Genomic DNA, 22,260 nt, shown 5'->3' on the forward strand with positions numbered 1-22,260 from the left:
TCTTATAGTATGTCGAGTTAGAAAAATATCTCAACTGCGGAGAATCGTCATGAACTCGTCAGTGATCAATGATAATATTGACAACGATATAATAAGAAAAAAATTGGCTGGTTATAAACAAAGTGACAAAAACAAACGCGATTTTGACCTTGATGTTGAATTTATCAACACGTTGAAACAACAGCAGAATAATCATTGTGCAAGTTGTAATTGTACAATGCTGTGGCAGTACTCGAGTAATAATCCAAGACAATTTACCGTAGATAGAAAAAATAACCGTCTTGGTCATACACGAGAAAATACGACGTTGACCTGTCTTGAGTGTAATCGTAATAGGGGTGCTGGCACCATTGGGGCTAGTTAAGTGATTTGGGCGGTAATTGTGTGCCTTCGGGAATTATTTGTAATTGTTCACGTGTAAATCCACGCTGAAGAGCAGTTGAATCCAGTCTTGAGATTGCTGGTCTACCCGTGGGTCTTGTTATGTTAGATACCTTGTGTCTCGTGATGCTCCAAATAGGATCAGTCGCTCTTTTTTTTACCGCCTTCAAGTTCACCGGGCTCATATAAATATCATACAGTAACATTACCTAATGCTGGCTGCGCTGAAAAATCACGTCGTTGTACGGGTATATGTTTTTTTGTGATTGTGCTAATAGGTTTCATGTTGGTTATTCGAGTAATCTCATTATTTAACGCGGTTATCAACTTGGTAATCTTGCAAGCCATTCGCGAGATCTCGTATCTTGAATAAACTCCTTCGCGTATTGATATCCAAATAACCGCTCAGCAAATGTTCGATTAAATCGTTCAACAATTCCCTGATCACGATGAATTGCAGTATGTGCTCGTCGTATTTTGACATTATGCCACTTCATCAACGATGATACTGGACCCAGAAATTCCTAGCCAGGATCAATTTGTAATAGTTGTGGCCATCGTAGACCACCTCGTTGATAAATTCGTTCAAACGCATAGGCTACTTCAGATGATGTCTAAGTTGATAATGGTTCTGCATCTTTATATCTACATGCAACATCAACAACTGTTAGCGCGTATATATATGTTATTTGACGTCTTTGGATTTTAACGGTATCATGAGGTAAAAACAGAATATCAGCCTGATGAACTTCATTAGGAACACTAACATCGAAATGTGCAAAGTGAATTTGTTTCGGTGGTGGTAGGTAAATTTGCCATATTACCTGTTTGGATAACCACGCTTTAGCACCAGAATACTTGACCTTTGCTGCATCAGCAAGTTTACTAATTGCTGCTTTACCCCTCCAGTATCTTCTTGGAGAATAATAAATCGATTCCATTTATACATTACCAGCCCCTAGCGCTAATTTACCTTTCATTGCGGATCTTATTAACCAGTTAGATAATGATTCTGATATCATTTTTTTTATAGAATTTAATGAATGAATCAACTTCACATCTGCAATATGTCTGTCTTGTAGGTTTTTGCTTTTATATGCTACATCATGAACATGACATGCTTTATCAATATCATTTATAGGATATTCACCTGGTATTGGTTGATCCTGATTATCAAGCCTGATATCAAGTCGAGTACCAGGACCACAATAATTTTATATCCCGGTAAATGTTTTTCTCCTGGGTATTTAGCCCAGGGAGTGCCTGGGAACTTTGACATTAATTTAGCAATATCACCACCATCATTTTTAGGTAAAAAAGAAAACTTTTTTCTCTTACATACTGCACATTTTCCACCATATGCTATTCTCGCATTTTTTGTTGTAACTGTGGAATGATCATTAGTTGGGGTTTTAGTTCTACAACGTAAACAATATAGATTCATGTATTTATATAATATGATTATAATTGATTTCTCAGCGACTCGAAAACGAGAACCTGTCAAACACCATCCTGCGTTACCGAATTTCATCAGAATGATAATAATAGGGCCATCTGGAAGTGGAAAGATACAGTTGTTACTTAATCTTATAATGAGATTGCTAAAATGGGATAAGTTGTATTTGGTAGCCCCGTCTGTAGAAGACCAGAGATGTTATGATATACTTACAGATTTTAATGAAAACGCAAGATTGTTGGACAAAGATAATGATGTTATCGAGTTTATAACCGATGTTGATGAAGTAGATGATTTAGACGGATTTATTAATAATTTGGTTGTATATGATGATGTGATGCTGGACAAACAATCAAATCCAGCTAGGATTTTTTCTCGAGGTAGACATAAAGTCACGGATGTGATAGGACGATAGGCTATACATGGCAGCCAGTATTAATGGTGGAGAAAGAACCCGGGAAATCCCCGGAAAGAACCACCGACCCTCGAGAAGCTACTGGCAAGCTTTCTCACATACCCGCATTGGCCGAATCAGAGACTCGAACCCACGCAGACAGAGGTGAGATGGCAGTGATCCGTAATGGAGAGCGCTTTAGACCATTCGGCCACTTGGGGCCCCCTATGTATGTATGTATGCATGTATGCATGTATGTATGTATGTATGTATGTGTGTATGTACATTTATGCAAGTATTAAACTGCAGTTTATTCAAATTCTGTACAAATGAACTAGGCTGTGAAAGCATTGAAGACGAAAGTTTAAGAAATTTCAGATCGTATTTGCAGTCTTTGAGGCTCAATTATATATATATATATATATATATATATATATATATATATATATATATATATATATATATATATATATATATATATATATATATTGAAAATAATTATATTTAAAGTTACCAAATCAATAGCTCGATATTCGATGAAACAATAACAAAACAGGTTAGAATCAAATGTACTGACCTTTTTAATACGTCTTTAAAATTAAACTGAAATGTAATTTACGGCGATAAAAATTACGATTTGTATGATCCTGAAGAATATATTTTAAAAATGTATTAGTTAAAAAAATTGGATAATTCGCAAAAGCTCCATTAACTTTAACAAGTAGACTTAGAACGCAACCCACCTGGCTGGTTAAAGGAGCTGCGTATTGATATTCGTGTCCCATACATAATCTCTTACATGTACTTGTGTTATGGATATTTAATCTATAGTGCATGCTTAACTTTTGTCCATGACTTTAAGTTGTTTTTTAGAGATCATGGCCACTCGTAAATCAGAAATATTATGTAGCATTTAATTTAAAGGAGAGTCGTGTTTACAATTAGAACAGGTTTTGTTTTGGTTGGATTGCTTCACATCCGGATATGATATAGGTCAAGTGAAACTTTGTGGGATTTGATAAACAAATAATTCATTCCTGCTTTAGATCAGCCCTTGGGAATCCATTCTTGGTCAGAGTTGAAAGTGTGTTGTTGAAATGAGACATAATTCGAGAGTAATTATTTATTTAAAATATTCATTGGAATTACTAATGTGCTCATTGACCTTTGGATTAATGCATCACTTCGGATTTTTGTGAGCTCATTCAAGGACATTCTGGATTGTATCATTGTGTTATATTGGGACATTCAAAACCATTGGAATTTATTTGGAGCATTCTGTATTGTTGGACTTTGTGATAGAGGCATGTAGGATTATTTGTAATTTAATTCACAATAGTGTAAGTGTCTCTTGAATTTTCACTTTGTAATATAGATAAGTACACTGCTTGTTGATTTTACTTTAATTGCTGGTTTCACATTCTTCCTGTCTAATATTTGAAGACCTAAAGTGTCACCACTGCCCCAAGGTGAAACGGACAAGGTCATTCAACATTAAAGTGAGATTTTATATTACAAATTTGGACAGAAAATAAGAGAACGTGTAACAATGTTGTTCATATGACTGAATATTTTAACAATGCACATAGTGTTACAACTCATAGTCTTAAACACAGTAACAGAATAAACACTAACAAGTTAAGCAGAATTCAAACAAATAATTAATTTCCAAAGAATACGCAGAGAAAATTTACAAGAACAGATAGTATTGTGAATTATATCCTAAATTGTCCTAAAGGTTCTATCACAAGTCAAAAATTATAGTGTCCCAAATTAATTCCAGTATTGAATGTGCTGATGTGTCAATAGTATTGGAAGAGCTGATATGCCAAACGTCTTGATGTATCACAATGATATAATCCAGAATTGCCTTGAATGAATTCACAATAACGTCAAAATAATGATTTAGTATAACATGTCAATGACCACTTTGTAATTAAAATAAATATTCCTTTTTAATTAAACGATGCATCTAAAATTATATCTAAACACAACTAATAATGATTTTAGAGACTGAACATAAACAATGAATGAAGAATTTTATTTACTCCAGAACCTTATATTAAATCTATTACACAATAAGATAACCAGGATGTGGGTACTTGAACTCAAATATCAGTAAACAAATTACGTATAACCCACAAACAAGACAAAAAAGCTGGAAGCATACTAGAGCCTTCTGAGGTCATAAGACCGTGTCAACATGTCTTATAATATGCTCTACAATCATGGAAAAATGTTAGCTATGTAATATTTTATTTCAATATGACCCTTAAATCTAAAATCATGGACAAAAGTTAAACACTCAATATAAATATACATAACAATAGATTGATATCAAATAATAACAAATATAAAGACGGTAAGTATTTCTTTTAGCATCAGGAATCTGCTTTAAATACACAAAATGTATTTTGTACCATTATTTATGTTATGAAATAAAAAGAAATCAAATTAAAACTTTCCTATCCTGTGCCGATGTATACAATTATCTATAGACATGGGGTATTTGTATTTTTGAAAAATATCAGTGATCCAGAGATGGTCTTGTATAGAAGAGATGTGCAATTGGAGATCAATCTAATTGCCACGCAATACATGTTAAAGATCAAGACTGTTATACTGCATTCACGTGGCCCCGAGTGGCAGAGTGGTCTAAAGCGCTCTCCGTCACCTTTGTCTGCGTGGGTTCGAGTCACGGATTCGGCCAATGCGGGTATGTGAGAAAGCTTGCCAGTAGCTTCTCGTGGGTCGGTGGTTCTTTTGGGGGTTTTCCCGGGTTCTTCCTCCACCATTAATACTGGCCGCCATGTATAGCCTATCGTGTACTGAAAAATGGCGTTAAACCCTACGACAACAATACTGCATTCACATAAGCAACACTGAATTATCATTGACAGTACTCACCCGTTCCCTTTGAGAAGAAGTGCAACCTAAATCAAAGAAAATCATCTTCATCGGACCAAATATCGGATGTAGTGTAGATTTCACATGTTTTATCATGACAAGAGCTTCTGCAAAATGATTGGATGACGCACCAGACACTATAACCGGAATTTTCTTGAGTGTTCCATTATAGCGCTGTATTATATGAAGTCCAAGAAGTTTAAGATATTCTCTACCTGCACTTGGATATGTCCGAATTCTATTTCTGTTAAGTTTGCTGTCGTCAGATAGTGTTTCTGGACAATCCCCTGATACGTTATGAAGAGGTCCTGTAAAGACGAAAACAAAGAAATGGATAGAATGAAATGATGTATACATACATACATACATACATACATACTAAATAGTGCGGGGAAGTAAATCTTGGATGAAAACTGGAAAACAATAATTATAAATGTAACGTTTGAAAAAAGAAAGAAAACAAAAGCCAGGAATATTACACAAATGTATGTATGTATGTATGTATGTATGTATGTATGTATGTATGGCGGTAGTGATGAAGATGATGATCACGATGGTGATGATGATGATGATGATGATGATGATGAAGCTGAAGATCAATTTGATTTAATGAAAGGAATGCCATTATTTAATGTTGCCTTGCCAAAAGACTTAACTTATCTGTAAAAGTTGGACCGAAAGAACGTAACGGGTACACTCGAACGCCTGCATGGCATCCATTATTATATGCACGAGTCCACTGTGGCCTAATCATAATCCATTGTCACCACAAAGTGTGTGTGTGTGTGTGTGTGTGTGTGTGTGAATCCTCACTTTAATCTACCATTATTTATTTTTTAAAGCATATAACCGAAACCGGTTGGAAAATCAGGATAAATAGTACATAAATCGAAGTGGTTATGATGTGAATGGCATTTTCCGTAATACAAAATTTGATGATGCGGGGAAAACATAAATATTATTCGAAAGTTTTAGTTGAAAATAAATTAATTTTGTGATACATTAATACTGCCACTGACGCCGCCTCTGATGCAAGAACAACGATTGATGTTTCACATTCGTAAAGTATGTTTCGTCCTACAACATAGCAGTTCTCAGGCCAGAACTTCGAGTTTCGCTGCTATGTTGCCAATAAGAAGTTGGAGGAGGGGACCACATGCAAATATTATGATATGTCATGTCATTCCAAGGCTATCGCGCCTACTTTGTTTTTAAGCAATGCTCCACTGTTATCTAGACTTTGAGGGGTCTTGTCCCCCAACCACCAGCTATACCCCACTCTCATTCATCTGCAGATTTATAACAATATGTTTTCTATTATCAAAGAAATAAATGGCAGGGGTATTAAGGTTTCCCACTGTAATAAACTGTATATATAATACTATAGCACAGGTTAGATAATTTTGAATTCTTACTCTACGGAAATTCGAACCCAGGTCCGCGGGTAAACGGTACCCATTGCTTTGCCTGCACACAGGCGCCTGGGTTCGAATCTTTGTAGAGTACGAATTAAAAGTAATTCTCTAACCTGTGCGACAGTATTATTTGTATTAAATATTAATTCTGCCTATTATTATCAAGCACTCTTCAGTAGAATCCAGGAATAGCACTTTCCGTCCTGTTTGGAGGTTATTTTTAATTCTCTATAATTTTGTATACCTTGTTTGTTTGTTTCTTAGTATTCCAGAATGACTGTGGAGATACATGAGAATTAATTACTATATCGTCCTGCGGGTGTCTGTTATACATGATGCATATAACACCGATTGAGTAGTATCATATTTTGGTGATGTGTGCTTAGTCGTAAGGGAAAATGGGGTCGTGTGTGCAGGCAAGGCGATGGGTGCCGCTTACCCGAGGACCTAGGTTAGAATCTACCTAGAGTACGAATATAAAATTCTGTAACCTGTGCGATAGTATTATTTGTAGTAAATATTAATTCTGACTACTATTATCAAGCATTTTCTATATAATCCAGGCTTTTGATTCACTGTATTAGTAATGGAGCAGGATGTCACAAACAAAAATTGCTTTCCATACAGCTACACAAATCTAGTTTTCTCTTGTTTTCTCAAGGATCATGAGAAAGTTTTAAAGTATATACAAATAATATGATTAATTAATTCTTACGTTTCTATGTGCATCAAGTGGACAATTTTTGCTTCTTTACAGTTTGCGTACTAACAAGGTAGTTTGTTGAGCAAAACCCGATCACTTCAGTCATTGATATCATTTTGGTCTACTTTGATCGTCTGTCCTGATACGCAAGGCCCTTCATTACAGTATTCAAAGCGAATTGATTTTGTTCTGTCATTCTGAGTGCAGTGGGAGTTTTTTCTGATAGATACATTTTGGACAAATATATTTTGTGTATTTCATTCCATATATATATATATATATATATATATATATATATATATATATATATATATATATATATATATATATGGGATAAAGTTGACCCAAGCGAAATAGTATTGGTTGATGAATAAATATATCCAATTATATTACCTATTCTAAAGATAGGCATACATATAAATAATGATTGATGTAAAGGTAAGTAATATATGGTTGTAGCAGAATTATCTTGTATACATATAAAGTGTCGAATGCCTTTACCATCACCATATCTACCGTGTGCAATCTTCATGCCAAAGAGCTAACAAAGTGTAAGTAAATTCTCACCATAGTGATTAAGCTACTTTCTATCCTTGTTTGCCCTTCTCCTTAAATCTACATCCTCGTCACAGGTTGTAATAGCATCTATGAAACCATTAGTAACAAGAATAATAAAAGCAGGATATGTTGAGGTACAGGCATTGAAGTCCCCACCCCTAATAAATACGTGGTTTGGGTTCGTAACTTCATGTGCCAATTCGTTTTCTTTAATGGCAAACAAGATTTCCTCTGTATGTATTGTCGAGTATTCAGGCGACATATAAACTACAAAATGTACTACACCAAAGGTTAGTTCTTTGTGAATGGTTTGTATGCAAGATGAGAATTTCAGGCAGACAATATTTTTTTAATTTCCTCTCGAGTTGAAAGACATCGAGGTATCAATGAGTTTTATAACAATGAGATTACCTGTACCTATTATTATCAGTGCTTTTTAAAAAAATAATTTATAAGAATCTACGGATAATTTTTTTTTTACAATATCAGGGCATTATACGTGCTAATTAAAAAATGCCGTTACTAGACTATAATTGAATTAATAGTTATTCCATTACCTTGTCACGTTATTATTCATAATGTCATTCGCGGACAAAATATGTTCAGCAGCTGTTTCACTGAATATGATATTTATCCCAAAAATTAATTACAAATAGAAAATGATTTCAATTTGGATGCAAGTTTTAACCATCTCTCTCTCTCTGTCTCTGTCTCTCTCTCTCTCTCTCTCTCTCTCTCTCTCTCTCTCTATATATATATATATATATATATATATATATATATATATATATATATATATATATGTGTGTGTGTGTGTGTGTGTGTGTGTGTGATTAGGATTTTTAACGTAGATTTAACAATTTTTCAGTCATGTCGCTACGATGTCTGCAGTGCTTCAGTTTATAGTGACGTCTAGCACTAAGGCATCGTGTAACATGATGTCCCACCCAATCACATTATATTGACACCAGGCCGACCAGCCATAACACTAACCTCTTAATGCTGAGCGCCTAGCGAGGCAGCTGTTACTAACATTTTTGTAAGTCTTTGATATTACTCGGCCAGGGTTCGAGATATATATATATATATATATATATATATATATATATATATATATATATATATATATATATATATATACATACATACATACATACACATACACTCATCATTATATACTGCAAAGAGGAACAAACTTTTGTATAGTCAAATTTGAAATTTTTAAGTAAATTTTTTATGTCCATGGTGTGTGTGATTTGGATTATTGACGTAGCTATAACAATTTTCCAGTCATTTCGCTACGATATCTGTGGTGTGCAGTTTATAGCGATGTCTAGCACTTGTTCATCTTGCAGCAGACATGTAGCATCATGTCTTTGTTATGACTCTGCCGAAGTTCGAACCCTCGACCTCCCGCACCCGAGGCGGACGCTCAAACCAAATGACCATGTCCATGATACAAACAATAAACTCGCCAAGGTTACAGAGACTGTACTTTTCTTTCTTCAGATCAATACTGACTGACCTGCAGCTCATTTATATTGTGTTAATTATCATGAATATAAAATCACGCTATGACAATGGCATGTGTGATGGTTCTCCGACTGTCATCTGCCTATGTACGGGGACTATATCTTTATTATTCTTATTTTAAACGAAAATCACGAAACTATAAGTAACAGTATAACAACAAAAAAGAACCGCTTTCACTGGTGTTTAGATACATAACAATATGGCTTCTTTGTTTTAAATAAGAATGCCCACATGCGAAAGGTTTCCCGCCCTTAAGGTGTGCTCTTATCTTGAAAATTACCGGGTCGGTTTGTGAACCACGAGACAGCAGATTAATAAATATGAACTGAATGAATGTACCTCTTGTACAAGATTTTTACAAAAACGTCACGAAACATGCTATATATAGAACTTCAGATCAATGCAAATACTTTGGTTGCTGTCAAAAGAGCCTCATACAAAGGCGAAATGCAAATATTTGTGTCTGTGTCCATTAGCAACTCCGGCAGATCACGCTTTTTCCTAAGCTAAAAAATGTCTACAGTGTCAGACTGCGTGCAAGATCTCTATCGATTAGGGCATGTATCGTACTGAAAAAGGCAAACGGTCGAAATTAATGGACATTTTCTCAAATTTTAGTTCCGTTCTTTAATCGGATTGCTACATTTTGGAAAGAAAGCAAATCTTTTGAGATTTTTTCCGTAAAATATCCACGAATTTTCGAATTAGGTGGACGAAACTAAGAATACAACTCTAACATGAACATTATATATCAAATACATTAAGTTTTATTATAAATATGTAATATTATTATTATTATTAATTATTATTATTATTGGAATGACAATCAATAAACGTACCAGACAGTGATTTGCTTCTATTTTGTTAAAATGTCTGGGTTTTAATTTTGTTTTTAAGTACTAAGTACCCTATAGCAAACGAAAATGCCTCCATAACATTTGCAACTTTGTGTCTTATAACAAAGCACTTTCATTCAAAGGGTAAATTACGAGTTACGTGATTGTACTGTTTACGTAAAAAGTGGCTTATTTAAATAACAACCAAATTACAGATCACCCAGCAGACCTTTTAAAGTAAGTCTGAACTACATTTTATATTTTGGTGAAAAGAAGACACTTTTTCAAATACTTAAACAGTACCATCGCGTAACTCGTATATATATATATATTCTCTAACTGTTGGAGTGTGGGTGAGTCTAAATCCACGTAGGCGAAATAGCATAAGAAAATCTTTGTGATTCAAATATTTCATTTATATAGTTTCTCCATTCGCATTCGACACCAGCAACAGAAATAACGTCTTGTTTCTAGCGCTGAGCGAGGCAGCTGCTAGTACCATTTTTATAAGCCTTAAGTTCGAACATGCGACCTCTCGCATTTAATGCGGATGTTCTAACCACTTAGGCCACCGGAGTGGTGCTTTTATTTGGAAAATATATAAGAACATAAAAATCTTTGTTTGGAACTGAGATTTCGCTCCAAATGCCACAGCACTAAATAACCATTTGCTATTCCAGAAAGCGCAAATTAACCCTCAGTACCATATAACTGAGATCGTTTTAACGACGTTAACCCTCAGTATCATAGTATCATACAACTCAGATCGTTTTAACAACGTTTCAGGAGTAACTAATGCACACTACTATACAAAACAGAGGCTGTAACGATGTTGCCGCAGTAATATTGGATGTGATGGTGATTTATGTGCATAACTTCCGATTGTAAACCTTCATGTATAAAATCCATTAAATATTCTACGTCATACTCCACTACAGTTTTTCTAAATGTTTGACTCATATAGTTAACTGTTATCACGTAGCAATAGTGTTAATCGTTGTCAATTATTTATCAGTACGTTACCATTTGAAAGCATGTGTAGTTTGTTCGATAGTGTGGTATTCAAACCACACTCATACTGGAGCAAAGGTCAGTCCATTTTTTCTGCCTATACCGCCGTCAATCAAGTAGAACAAACACGCTGGCTGACTCTCTCTCTCTCTCTCTCTCTTTGGAGCAGTTTCCGAATCTCCTAGACTATGGAAATTCGATAGGTGGCAACCTGATTATTCTTGGAGATTTCAACTTTCACTTTGACTGTCCCGGAAACTCAAATACATAAAAACTCATAGATTCAATTAATGTTTTCAACCTCAAACAGTCATTTAACCAACCCACCCATAAACATGGTCGCATTTTAGACTGGATTCTTCATAGACCTGATGATAACATTCTACGGTCATCCCTGGTATCCCATGACCTTGCATCAGACCACCTCTGCATTATATGCCATCTTGACGTATCAGTCCCTAACTCTCCACCTTTATCTGCTACTAAGAGAAACCTCCGTATGATAAATAGAACCAAACTAATGCACGACATCCAAGCTAACCTAACAACTTGCTTACCTCCTACCGCAGAACAACTCGATAAATGTCTGCGTTCATTGCTTGACAAACATGCCTCAGCTACCAAGTGCAGAGTATCAATTCAAAAGTGTTCTCCATGGTATAGCAGTGTTAGGGACAAGCTTCGCATTGCTAAAAGAGACCGCCGTAAAGTTGAGAGGCTCTGGCTTTCCACCAGACTCACTATTCATAAGCAAATATATTAAGTCGCTAAGAAGAATGTCACAAATATAGTCCATGCAGCGAAATCAGCCCACTAAACTAATAAGATCATGGAAAGTTCCGGCTGCAAAGAGGTCTTCGAGATTACTAACAAGCTAATGTCAAGGAACAAATGAACACCACATTCAACTACCTTCTCTCCAGTCAACCTTCCGGACATGTTTGCCAATTTCTTCTGTGACAAAGTACGAACCATTAGAGATACGCTTGACACCACAATTTCAAATGACTCGTCATCACCATACAGTTGGGATACAGAATGTGAGCGGCAACAATTATCAGCATTTGAACCTGTCTCTATGGATTTCGTACGTACAATCGTGATGAAGAGTGCACCAAAGTCATGTGAACTTGATCCAATTCCAACATCACTGCTGCTTGAGTGCTTAGATCCAGTATTGCCTTCACTAACTGATGTTATTAATACCTCTCTCTCATCCGGGGAATTCCCAACATTTTTCAAAACTGCCATTTTGTAAAGCCTCTACTGAAGAAACCAACACTAGACCATAACGATTTAAAGAACTACCGCCCAGTTTCTAATCTCCCTTTCATATAAAAATCTTCGAAAAGGTTGTTCTATCCCAGTTTGTATCTCATCTAAATTCAAACAGTCTATTTAACAATGTACAATCTGCATATCGCCCTTACCACAGTACTGAAACTACTCTTCTAAATGTAGTTAATGACATTCTCTCTGCGTTGGATAGTGGAAAGATTACAGTCCTCACCCTCCTTGATTTGTCTGCAGCATTGGACACAATAGACCATGATATATTACTTCACCGTCTCCAGCATGTATTTGGCATTCATGATACAGCCTTACTGTGGTTCAAGCCCTACTTGGTCAACAGGACACAGATTGTGTCTGCAAATGGAATACACTCCAGCCCAGTTCATCTATGTTGTGGTGTTCGACAGGGGTCTGTTCTTGGACCTGTTTTCTTCATTCTCTACACTCAGTCGCTCTCAAGTGTGATAGATCATCATCCAGTGTCTCACCAACTGTACGCTGATGACACCCAAATATACAAATCTAGCCACCCAATTGACGTTGATGCTACCATCCAAGGTGTAGAGAGGTGCATTTCTGATGTGAACTCATGGATGACATGTAACAAGCTGTAGATGAATGATGATACAACTGAGGCCATTCTTATCACAACACAAAGACTTTCTCATTCACATCCTTTACCTCAAACAATAAATATCAGCAACGCGAACATTAAATTCACACAATCAGTACGAAACCTAGGTGTTACTCTGGACAGTACTCTCACATTGCACCAACATGTCATGAACATATGCAAAGCTACATATCTTGAGCTGAGACGCATCAGTTCAATTCGCAAATATCTTTCAGTTGATGCCTCTAAAACACTTGTGTGTTTATTAGTACTTTCAATATTGGACTATTGTAAATCAATTCTGTCTGGTTCATCTCAATATCTACTCCAGAAACTTCCTAAAGTTCAAACCACAGCTGCTCGGATCATACTTAGAGTACCACGATCAGAACATACCTCGCCGCTGCTCTGTACCCTACACTGGCTATCCATTCGATCCAGAATCAAACACAAAATTTGTTCTCTGTTTTACTGTCGGATTCTAGTCCAACATACCCATCCGATCTCACCCATGTGTACACACCAGCAAGATACTTACGTTCCTCTTCTGACAATCGTATACTCATTATTCCCACTATGAAAACAAAGTCATATCGACAGCGTTCTTGTCCATACCAGGGCCCAGCAACGTGGAATGAATTGCCCACTGACCTTAGACACAAGGACACAGTGATTACATTCAATAGGGCTCTCAAAACTCACTTATTTCGACTGCAAGAACAAACTTAAAGACCTAATAATGTTTTCTACCTGAAACAGTCTCAGCGTGTTTTTTTATTGTTTAATATTTTTCTAATTTCATAGTGTTTGTTTTTGTAATAATATTATTATGTTTTTTATCTTATATGTGTTGTCTAATGTTGTAAAGCTCTTAGAGCTTCTAAAGATTAGGCGCTATAAAAAGTCCTCATTATTATTATTATTATTATTCCAGAGGACTTGACACATTTGTACACGACAAAAAAATTCTCTAGTACATAATGCAAAATTAATAAAATACAAATAAACATTAATATTAAAATAATTGGATTTCACTTAAAGGAGCTGAAAAACTGGATTCAAAAAAATGATATCAATATTAGAATAGATAACAGTGATGAATTAAAAGTAGTTAGGGGGACGCTGCCATTTATAGTGTAGTGTTCACATGAAGTTGACTGTCATTAAACGATGAAGAATTATTATTACATTTACAAAATGGAATTTAAAAAGTTGTATAATAAGTATAGTTCCAATGGTTAGAGCGTACGCCTAGGATGCGGGAGGTCGCGGGTTTGAACCCCGAGCGAGTCATACCAAAGACTTAAACAATTGGTACTTGCAGCTGCCTCGCTAGGCGCTCAACATTTAGAGGTTAGTGTTACGAGTGGTCGGAATGGTTGCAAGATAATGTTACTGGGTGGGACATGATGCTACATGTCTGCGGCATGATGCCTCAGTGGTAGACATCACTATAAACTGCCACACCGCAGACATCGTAGCGATATGACTGAAAAGTTGATAAAGCTACGTTGAAAATCCAAATCAGGCGCGCGCGCACACACACACACACGCACACGCACACACGCACACACACACACACACAGATTAATATTCATATCACTGTGGAATGATGATAAATTCGATGATTAATCATCTTAGTATAATGCTGACAATAATTCATGTACATCCTATTATATATAGGTTTCTGGGTCCAGCTCCACCCCACCACTACCCCACACTCTCTCGATGTTTTAACTGTCATGTTTTGTTTTTCTTACAAGCAATTTTCATTGCTTTCTTGTAAAATAGGTATCAGTGACACGCACTAGAAAAATGTCACGATCTGTTGCTTACGTGGCCATATTATGTTATCTTATGTCCTCGATCTGATCTTCTGCATTGTACTCATTCAGTATAACAAGGCCACAAACCAAGCTGAACTAAGTGGTTCCTCACAACCACAAAATAAAACTATTCCTTTGTCACTTAAACATAACTACTTCTATTGCAATTTAGTCGGACGGTGTCATGTTTAGAAACTACAGAATTTGTAACGAACCCATGTCATTAACAAATATGTCAGAGGCAATAGTGCTTGACACACACACACACACACACAGACACACACACACCTGTTATATAAGTTCATCCAAATATATTTCTAGTTGGGGTTAAAGAACCAGTACTTTTTAGCATGAGGAGACATCATTTTACTTATGCAATTGTTATTTTGTACATTACATGAACATCTGGCCACCTTCTCTCCTTCTTCAATACATATAGCTTTAGCTCTAACCCTCACTCCATCCGTCCTTTCTTCCTAATCTCTTCTCCTTACTTTCCCCCCAGTTATGGTAATTCATTCAAACCATCTCTCTTCTAAACTGCCTATATCTGCATTAAGTTGATTTTCCTGTCGATCTTTAGTTTCTCTCTTTTTCAAATTACTCTTGCTCTTTTTTCAGACAGAAGTAATAAAAGAAAATTTGATAATTTATTACAAATTTCAAATCAGATGAAGGCATATTATAAAATGCATTTATTTGTGCAGTACATAGACAATGCTATTTAACTTTAATGATGTCTTATTTTATAACAGTAACATATTCTAGGTACTTTAATTAATAATAAATATATATCCAATAGTTTTTTCCTTTGATTTATTTTGGAAAACTTATTGCACTTAACATCGAAATTACAGCACAATTTCGAAATGTGTAATCCAGATTGAAAACCTATGACATGGCTCATGTAATTCGGATTTGCAGAATTAAGAAAATACATTTTGAGGAAATTTAGGATGTAAAACTGTAAGTATATTTTATTTTGCCATTCTTATCACCAGCTGACGAAGAGAGTATATGACTTGTCACTTGTATGTTATTTGTAAGGAACTTATTTTGAGTCTGTTATATACTGTAGCTAGCCTAAATCCGTAACATTGTATCAACGCAGAATGTGCCAAAACAGCTGGTATGTGGCAGTCCACGAAACATCAGTTTTAGTTCATTCAGAAACGAATTTAAACAACCACAACGTAAAGAGCCTCTTACGCGAGTGTACATGATTTGTGTACAAAGCAAAAGTGCTGGCGTCTGCGCCCATTGATTGATTACAATAGAAAGTAGTTCCTTTATGCACGTGAATGCTATATGTGTATTGTCGCGCGAGTTCAGTATCGGTCAATACTGAACGATTCTGACAATGTAAAGTTAACGGGAAAAAAACGAGCATATAATAAAACGTCAGTATTAAATGAGGAAGTATAACCTCAGTATTAAACGAGGAAGTATAGCCTCAGTATTAAACCATGGAGTTTGACCTCAAATATTGAGGTCAAACTCCATGGTTTAATACTGAGGCTATACTTCCTCGTTTAATACTGAGGTCATTGTTGTCTTGGAAAACATTAAATCAGCCTTGACTGGCAAGCAGAATATGAATTTTCAAATGTCTCAAAATAAAGCAAACTTAATATCCTGCCTAATTCCTCTACAAAGGTTGATGCTGAGCAGTGCAGCAATGGCATTATGATGTGGTTCCAATCTAATCAATCCACAGAAGATCAAGCTTATACGAACATTCAGTCAAACAGCGTAGTCAAGTTTTCTCATTTAAGCATACACTGCCGTATCGTCGAAGGGAAAACATTGTTTTCTTCACGAAGAAAATTTATTTTTTGTTGCGACAAAAATATTGTGTCTGCATACAAAGTGCATTGCCAACAAAATAGCACCTTCGTTTTGAAAGAACTGTTTTCAGCGCGAATTTTATTATTTTATTTGGGGAGAAAAATACATTCCCTTCGCAATAAATAAATTTTCGATGGAAATAAAATAAATTTTCGTCGCCAATTTAATTACTATCTATGACAAGAAATTTGTTTTTGTAGTTTTACCATTGAATTTGATTGTTTTGCGTCCAAGGAAATTGTTTTATATTCGCCGAAAAATTGTTCCGTCGTGAATTAAATTTTTTTATAGATCAAAGACGATAATAGTATATCTTAGCCAATTTAATATGTTAATCATCAATGTATTTTACGCAAAAATGTTTGCAATATTTTATAGACCATATGCTATTTCATTTAAAGTGAATTGCTGAGATTCTCTACATTATTCAAGATCTACGCTAAATAGCTGGTACTTACCAATTCTTGAGTTGTTCCATTCCATATTATAATCTGCAAAATATACAAATATATATTAATATAATCCTTTATATGCACCAGTGTAGGATAGGAAAATTTGACCCTCGGATCAGAATTTTGCGTCAGACACAAGTATTTGCCGAGTGTCTGACGGAAAAGCCTGACCCGAGGGCAGAATTTTCCTATCCAACTCCAGTCCATAATGAAGGATCACATTTTTTACATTCCTTGTTGCAAAGCGAATTTTAGAACAAAAAAACTACGCCCAGTCTGTACAGTAAAAGAATAAAAGGACAAAATATACTTTGCAAATGTTTCTGTAGTTAGAGAAAGGGTATATTGTTTGATTTACATGGAACAATTCTGGATAAATATATTAATTAGGCTAAAACTCAAGTAGATTCTAAGTTAACTCAGCATAATAAGTGCAGACAATAGTGACCAGATGAAAATAATGACGTACTGCAGGCAAGTCAAAGTGGTGATGCGCCATTGTGACGTAATGGGATGTATAAATAGAGATATTCTGCATCAGTCTTGCACACTGGAAAACACAATCATGCACTTATTTAGGAATGTCATACAATGATATCTCCACAATTTGTAATAAATAAGTGTACATTAAATACATTAAATACAAACTGCGGAAATTCAATATAAATTGTCAACGAATTTAGTAAACTCGAGTAATGTGTGTACGTGCGTGCGTGTGCCTGTGTACACACACACACACACACACACACACACACACACACACACACACGTATTGGTTTAACGTCTGAATCTTATTTAAGTCGTGACACAATATACAGTTTTGCAAGACCAATTATCTTGTAAGTAGGTCAATGCCATGTTACTCCAAATTATGCAGTAGCTGTGTAAAACGTATACAAGTGTAAATACTAAAACTCGGATAAGGGAATACTTCATTGGAGTATAAGATATCTGATTTTTTATTTACGTCATAGTACGTACAACCTTTATACCAACAACAGTACCGCTCCGGTGTCGTAGTGGTTAGAGCGTCCGCCTCGGATGCGGGAGGTCGTGGGTTCGATCCCCGGCCGAGTCATACCAAAGACTTACAAAAATTGTACTCACAGCTACCTCGCTTGGCGCTCAGCATGAAGAGGTTACTGTTAGGACTGGTCTGCCTGGTGTCATGACTGAGTGGGACATCATGCTACATGTCTGTGGCATGATGCCCCAGTGCTAGACATCAATATAAACTGCTACACTGCAGACATCGAAGCATTATGACTGAAAAATTGTTAAAGCTACGTTAAAACATCCATATACCGATTACATGAATTTGTAAACACTACTGGCTCAAGCCGAATGTTTTGTACGCTGCTACATCTCTCAAACGTACGCTTTCGATTACTGGTACAACGCTCCACCAACTCCATCATCACTGCTCACTCTGCAGACGATGTGTGTTTAAACTTTGTCTAACTGTCAAAGTTACGCAAAATTGGAAACAGCCCATGCATTATGTTTATACATTGTAATACTCATCTTATAAGCAGCTCCTTGCAGTTTTATTCAAAAAATAAGGACGCGTGGGTACAAAAACGCAAAGTTTTCCGATGATTTTATACATGACAGCTCCGTTTACGTTGACTAGAAACTTCTCGAGACCTTCTAAAATAAGAATCATTCGTCATATCAATATTGTATATTTATAGGTTACTGCATTTGTATGGGAAATATGAACGAGTTTTTCGGATGGAAATATTGCAGGAACATGGGAGTGCTGTATATTCATCCCACAAAATGAGTTCATATTTTCCCATACAAATGCAGTAACCTTTTTATTATATGCTCATTTAATTATTCTACCTAAGGCTTAATTATGTAAACAAAAGTACGCTACACTAAACAAAGTAAATGAATGTATGCCGTATTCCAATCTAAATGCACAAGCGCAGATTCATCATTACACAACAACAACATTATTAATGAGCACATAACTCCGCCAAGATAAATTTGAACTTAGTCGCGCACTAGACATCATTTTCGAGAGAAAATGGCGTTTTGGTCTACTTAAAATGGAAATTTAGAGTTATATTGTGAATGAATGCGCATTGCAACAACTTTTCCATTTAATCTGGATGAATAGATGTTGGTATTTTCGTCGATTTTACGAAATTTCGTTATTATGGACTGGAATTATCTGTGCCAATTCTACATGAAATATATCAGATTTCTTCAGCGAGGGATCAACGTGTCGACATCTGCAAGTGTGTTTATATTCTGTCATTGAATGTTTAGAATCATAATATGGAAAAATATAAAGTCTTTCAATTGTAGCTGTCAAAAAGACGCTTTGGGTTATAAGTTTCATTTCATTTTGGGTGCAGTAAGGAGGATGTAACTGCACTTGGAATGTAGTCGAAATTACTGTACAATTTCGAAATGTGTAATCAAGTTTTAGAACCCATGACATGGCTCATGTAATTCGGATTTGCAGAACTAAGAAAATACATTTTGAGGAAATTCAGGCTGTAAAACTGTAAGTATATTTTTGACCATTTTTATTACTAGCTAAAGAAGACAGTTTATGCCTTGTCACTTGCATGTTATTTGTAGAGACCCAGCAATTATATGAAATCTGGCGTCTGTCACCCGCCTAAATCCGAAACATTTTTTCCAAAACGTTAACGCAGAATGTAGCAAAGCAGCCTATATGTGGCAGTCCACGAAACACATCCTTTAGTTCATTTAGAAACAAATGTAATCAACCAAAACGTAAAGTGCCTACTACGTGAGTGTACATGATTTGTTTATAAAGTAGTTATTATACAGCCATCACTGCACATTTCTGATATCACGTTCAGTCGCCTGCTACGTTGAAAGTTTCTTTTTTGAGTCTATGAATTGATCCACATTGTCAACTATGGCATCTCTACTTTCAAATGGCTCAAACAGTTGGTTTACTTCATTCATAGACAAATAAAAATAAATCAAAAGTGCTGGCATCTGCGTCCATTGTTTGTTTGCAATTAAAAACAGTTCCTTTATGAGTTCTATATGAATTGTGAGCGCGAGTGCAATATCGTAAAATACTGAACGATTCTTATAATGTAAAGTTAACGGAGAAAAAAATGAGCATATAATAAACATGTATACATAACGTTTCAATAAGTATGCGGAATCATTTGGCGCTAACCGTACATTTTTTTGTATCCATATTTTCACTAAATGGGCTTAATAAACCTGAATGCTATGTAGCTTTCCAAAGGGCAGAGTTATCGTATATTATATTTGTTATGATGTATAATTTAAATAATGCAAAGAAAGAAAGAAAGAGAGAAAGAAAGAAAGAAACAAAGAAACAAAGAAAGGAAGTAAGAAAGAATGAATAAAAGAAAGAAAGAAAGAAAGAAAGAAAGGAAGGAAGGAAGAAAGAAAGAAAGAAAGAAAGAATGGGGCAGATATCTCATCTTACCATATACAACAATCGTTAGAAGTACCAAAATTACGCCTACAGAAAACAAGAAAGCTCGGCTCCTTTGCTTCATTGTACACATGCCTGCACTGACGGTTTAGGACTATATGCCGAATGCCTGTCATAACAGTTTAGGCTGAATTCAACACGTATCAAACCTTCTAACTGTTCCGTTGTCAGCCTTTATAATTTTAAAACACAAACAAATTAGACATGACGTTGAGGCGGTCGAATATCATAGACTTGCACGAATCAGTGAAGATCGAATACTATAGAACCCCGTCATTCAAAGAAGACATTAAGATATATTAGGCCGATATATTAAGCCATGAATAGTGGGTAGACTATTTGAAATACATGTTCAAGTGACAGCTTAAAACCAATCATATTACTTTCCTGTTTGGCATCGTTTAATAGCATGAGCAAGTCTAAGTTTCAAGAAATAGGGGAGTCAAGTGTTGTGTGACTGAAATGAGAGAGAGAGAGAGAGAGAGAGAGAGTCTTATCGTATGCAATAATCATTAGAATGGCAAACAGTCTGACCATAAAAAAAACTAGTTTACTCTTGTCCTTTGATCCATTCTTTAGGCACATTCATTTACTATTTTTACTCCTCTGTGCAAAAATAAGTAAAATATTCGCTTTTTAGCTTAATTCGTCGTCTATGATAAATAAAGTAAATTTGTACTGACTGAAATAATTCAAATGCCATAAAGACTGGTGGCCTAGAGATTAGAGCGTCCGCCTTTAATGCGGGAGGTCGCGGGTTCGATCCCTGGCCGAGTCATACCAAATACTTATAAAAATGGTGGGACTGGTCGGCCAGGTGTCAGGATAATGTGATTGGGTGGAACATGATTCTACATGTCTGTGTCATTATACTCTAGTACTAGACATCACTATACAACTGCCAAACTGCAGATATCGTAACTATATGACTAAGACATTGCTCAGGTTGAGTTAAAAACACAAATACAAACTCAAATGTTATAACTGTGACATAACTGTCATTAGCCACCTATCAGTGCTACTTACACCTTAAAAACTGATTCCAGACTTTCATTCTACAGCATAAAAAAATGGAAACACGTACTCCTAGCTCAAACACTTTCCTTTAGATGTAACACTCCTAGCTCGAACACTTTCCTTTATAATGGACTTTTCATGGATGTAATCTAACAGGCCGCGACCTTACTATGGAAACACACACTCCTAGCTCGAACACTTTCCTTTATAATGGACTTTTCATGGATGTAATCTAACAGGCCGCGACCTTACTATGGAAACACACACTCCTAGCTCGAACACTTTCCTTTATAATGGAATTTTCATGGATGTAATCTAACAGGCCGCGACCTTACTATGGAAACACGCACTCCTAGCTCGAACACTTTCCTTTATAATGGACTTTTCATGGATGTATTCTAACAGGCCATGATCTTACTACGGAACCATGCTATCCAATCGTTTTATTGAATCATTACTACTGAGGTAAATGGAATAAATAAAATGCTACAGTGTGGTTCTTTAAATCACCAATTAAGATTGAAAGTAGAGAAACCAGACAGCAATGATGC

At 35.7% G+C, this 22,260-nt stretch overlaps 1 protein-coding gene across 2 annotated transcripts in view; it reads right to left on the reverse strand.

Annotated features, from left to right (window-relative positions):
• The window catches only part of LOC149781116 (uncharacterized), a 38,159-nt gene extending 17,071 nt beyond the window's left edge, over nt 1-21,088 (reverse strand). Inside the window, exons 1-3 of one of the 2 annotated variants that reach the window (XM_089935214.1) lie at nt 20,684-21,088; nt 17,233-17,265; nt 5,139-5,446 (exon numbers count right to left, since the gene is read on the reverse strand). In XM_089935214.1, coding sequence (XP_089791340.1) covers nt 5,139-5,446; nt 17,233-17,265; nt 20,684-20,765 — 423 coding nt within the window. In that variant the 5' untranslated portion in view covers nt 20,766-21,088. Of the gene's footprint in view, nt 1-5,138; nt 5,447-17,232; nt 17,266-17,695; nt 17,976-20,683 lie in introns of those variants that run through there. The other variant, XM_089935215.1, reaches the window with a different exon arrangement.
• Nucleotides 21,089-22,260: the final 1,172 nt, after the last annotated feature.

This window comes from Sinohyriopsis cumingii, chromosome 15 (genome assembly GCF_028554795.1).
Source record: "Sinohyriopsis cumingii isolate HCF-2022 chromosome 15, ASM2855479v2, whole genome shotgun sequence".
In the NCBI taxonomy this organism is placed as follows: domain Eukaryota; kingdom Metazoa; phylum Mollusca; class Bivalvia; order Unionida; family Unionidae; genus Sinohyriopsis; species Sinohyriopsis cumingii.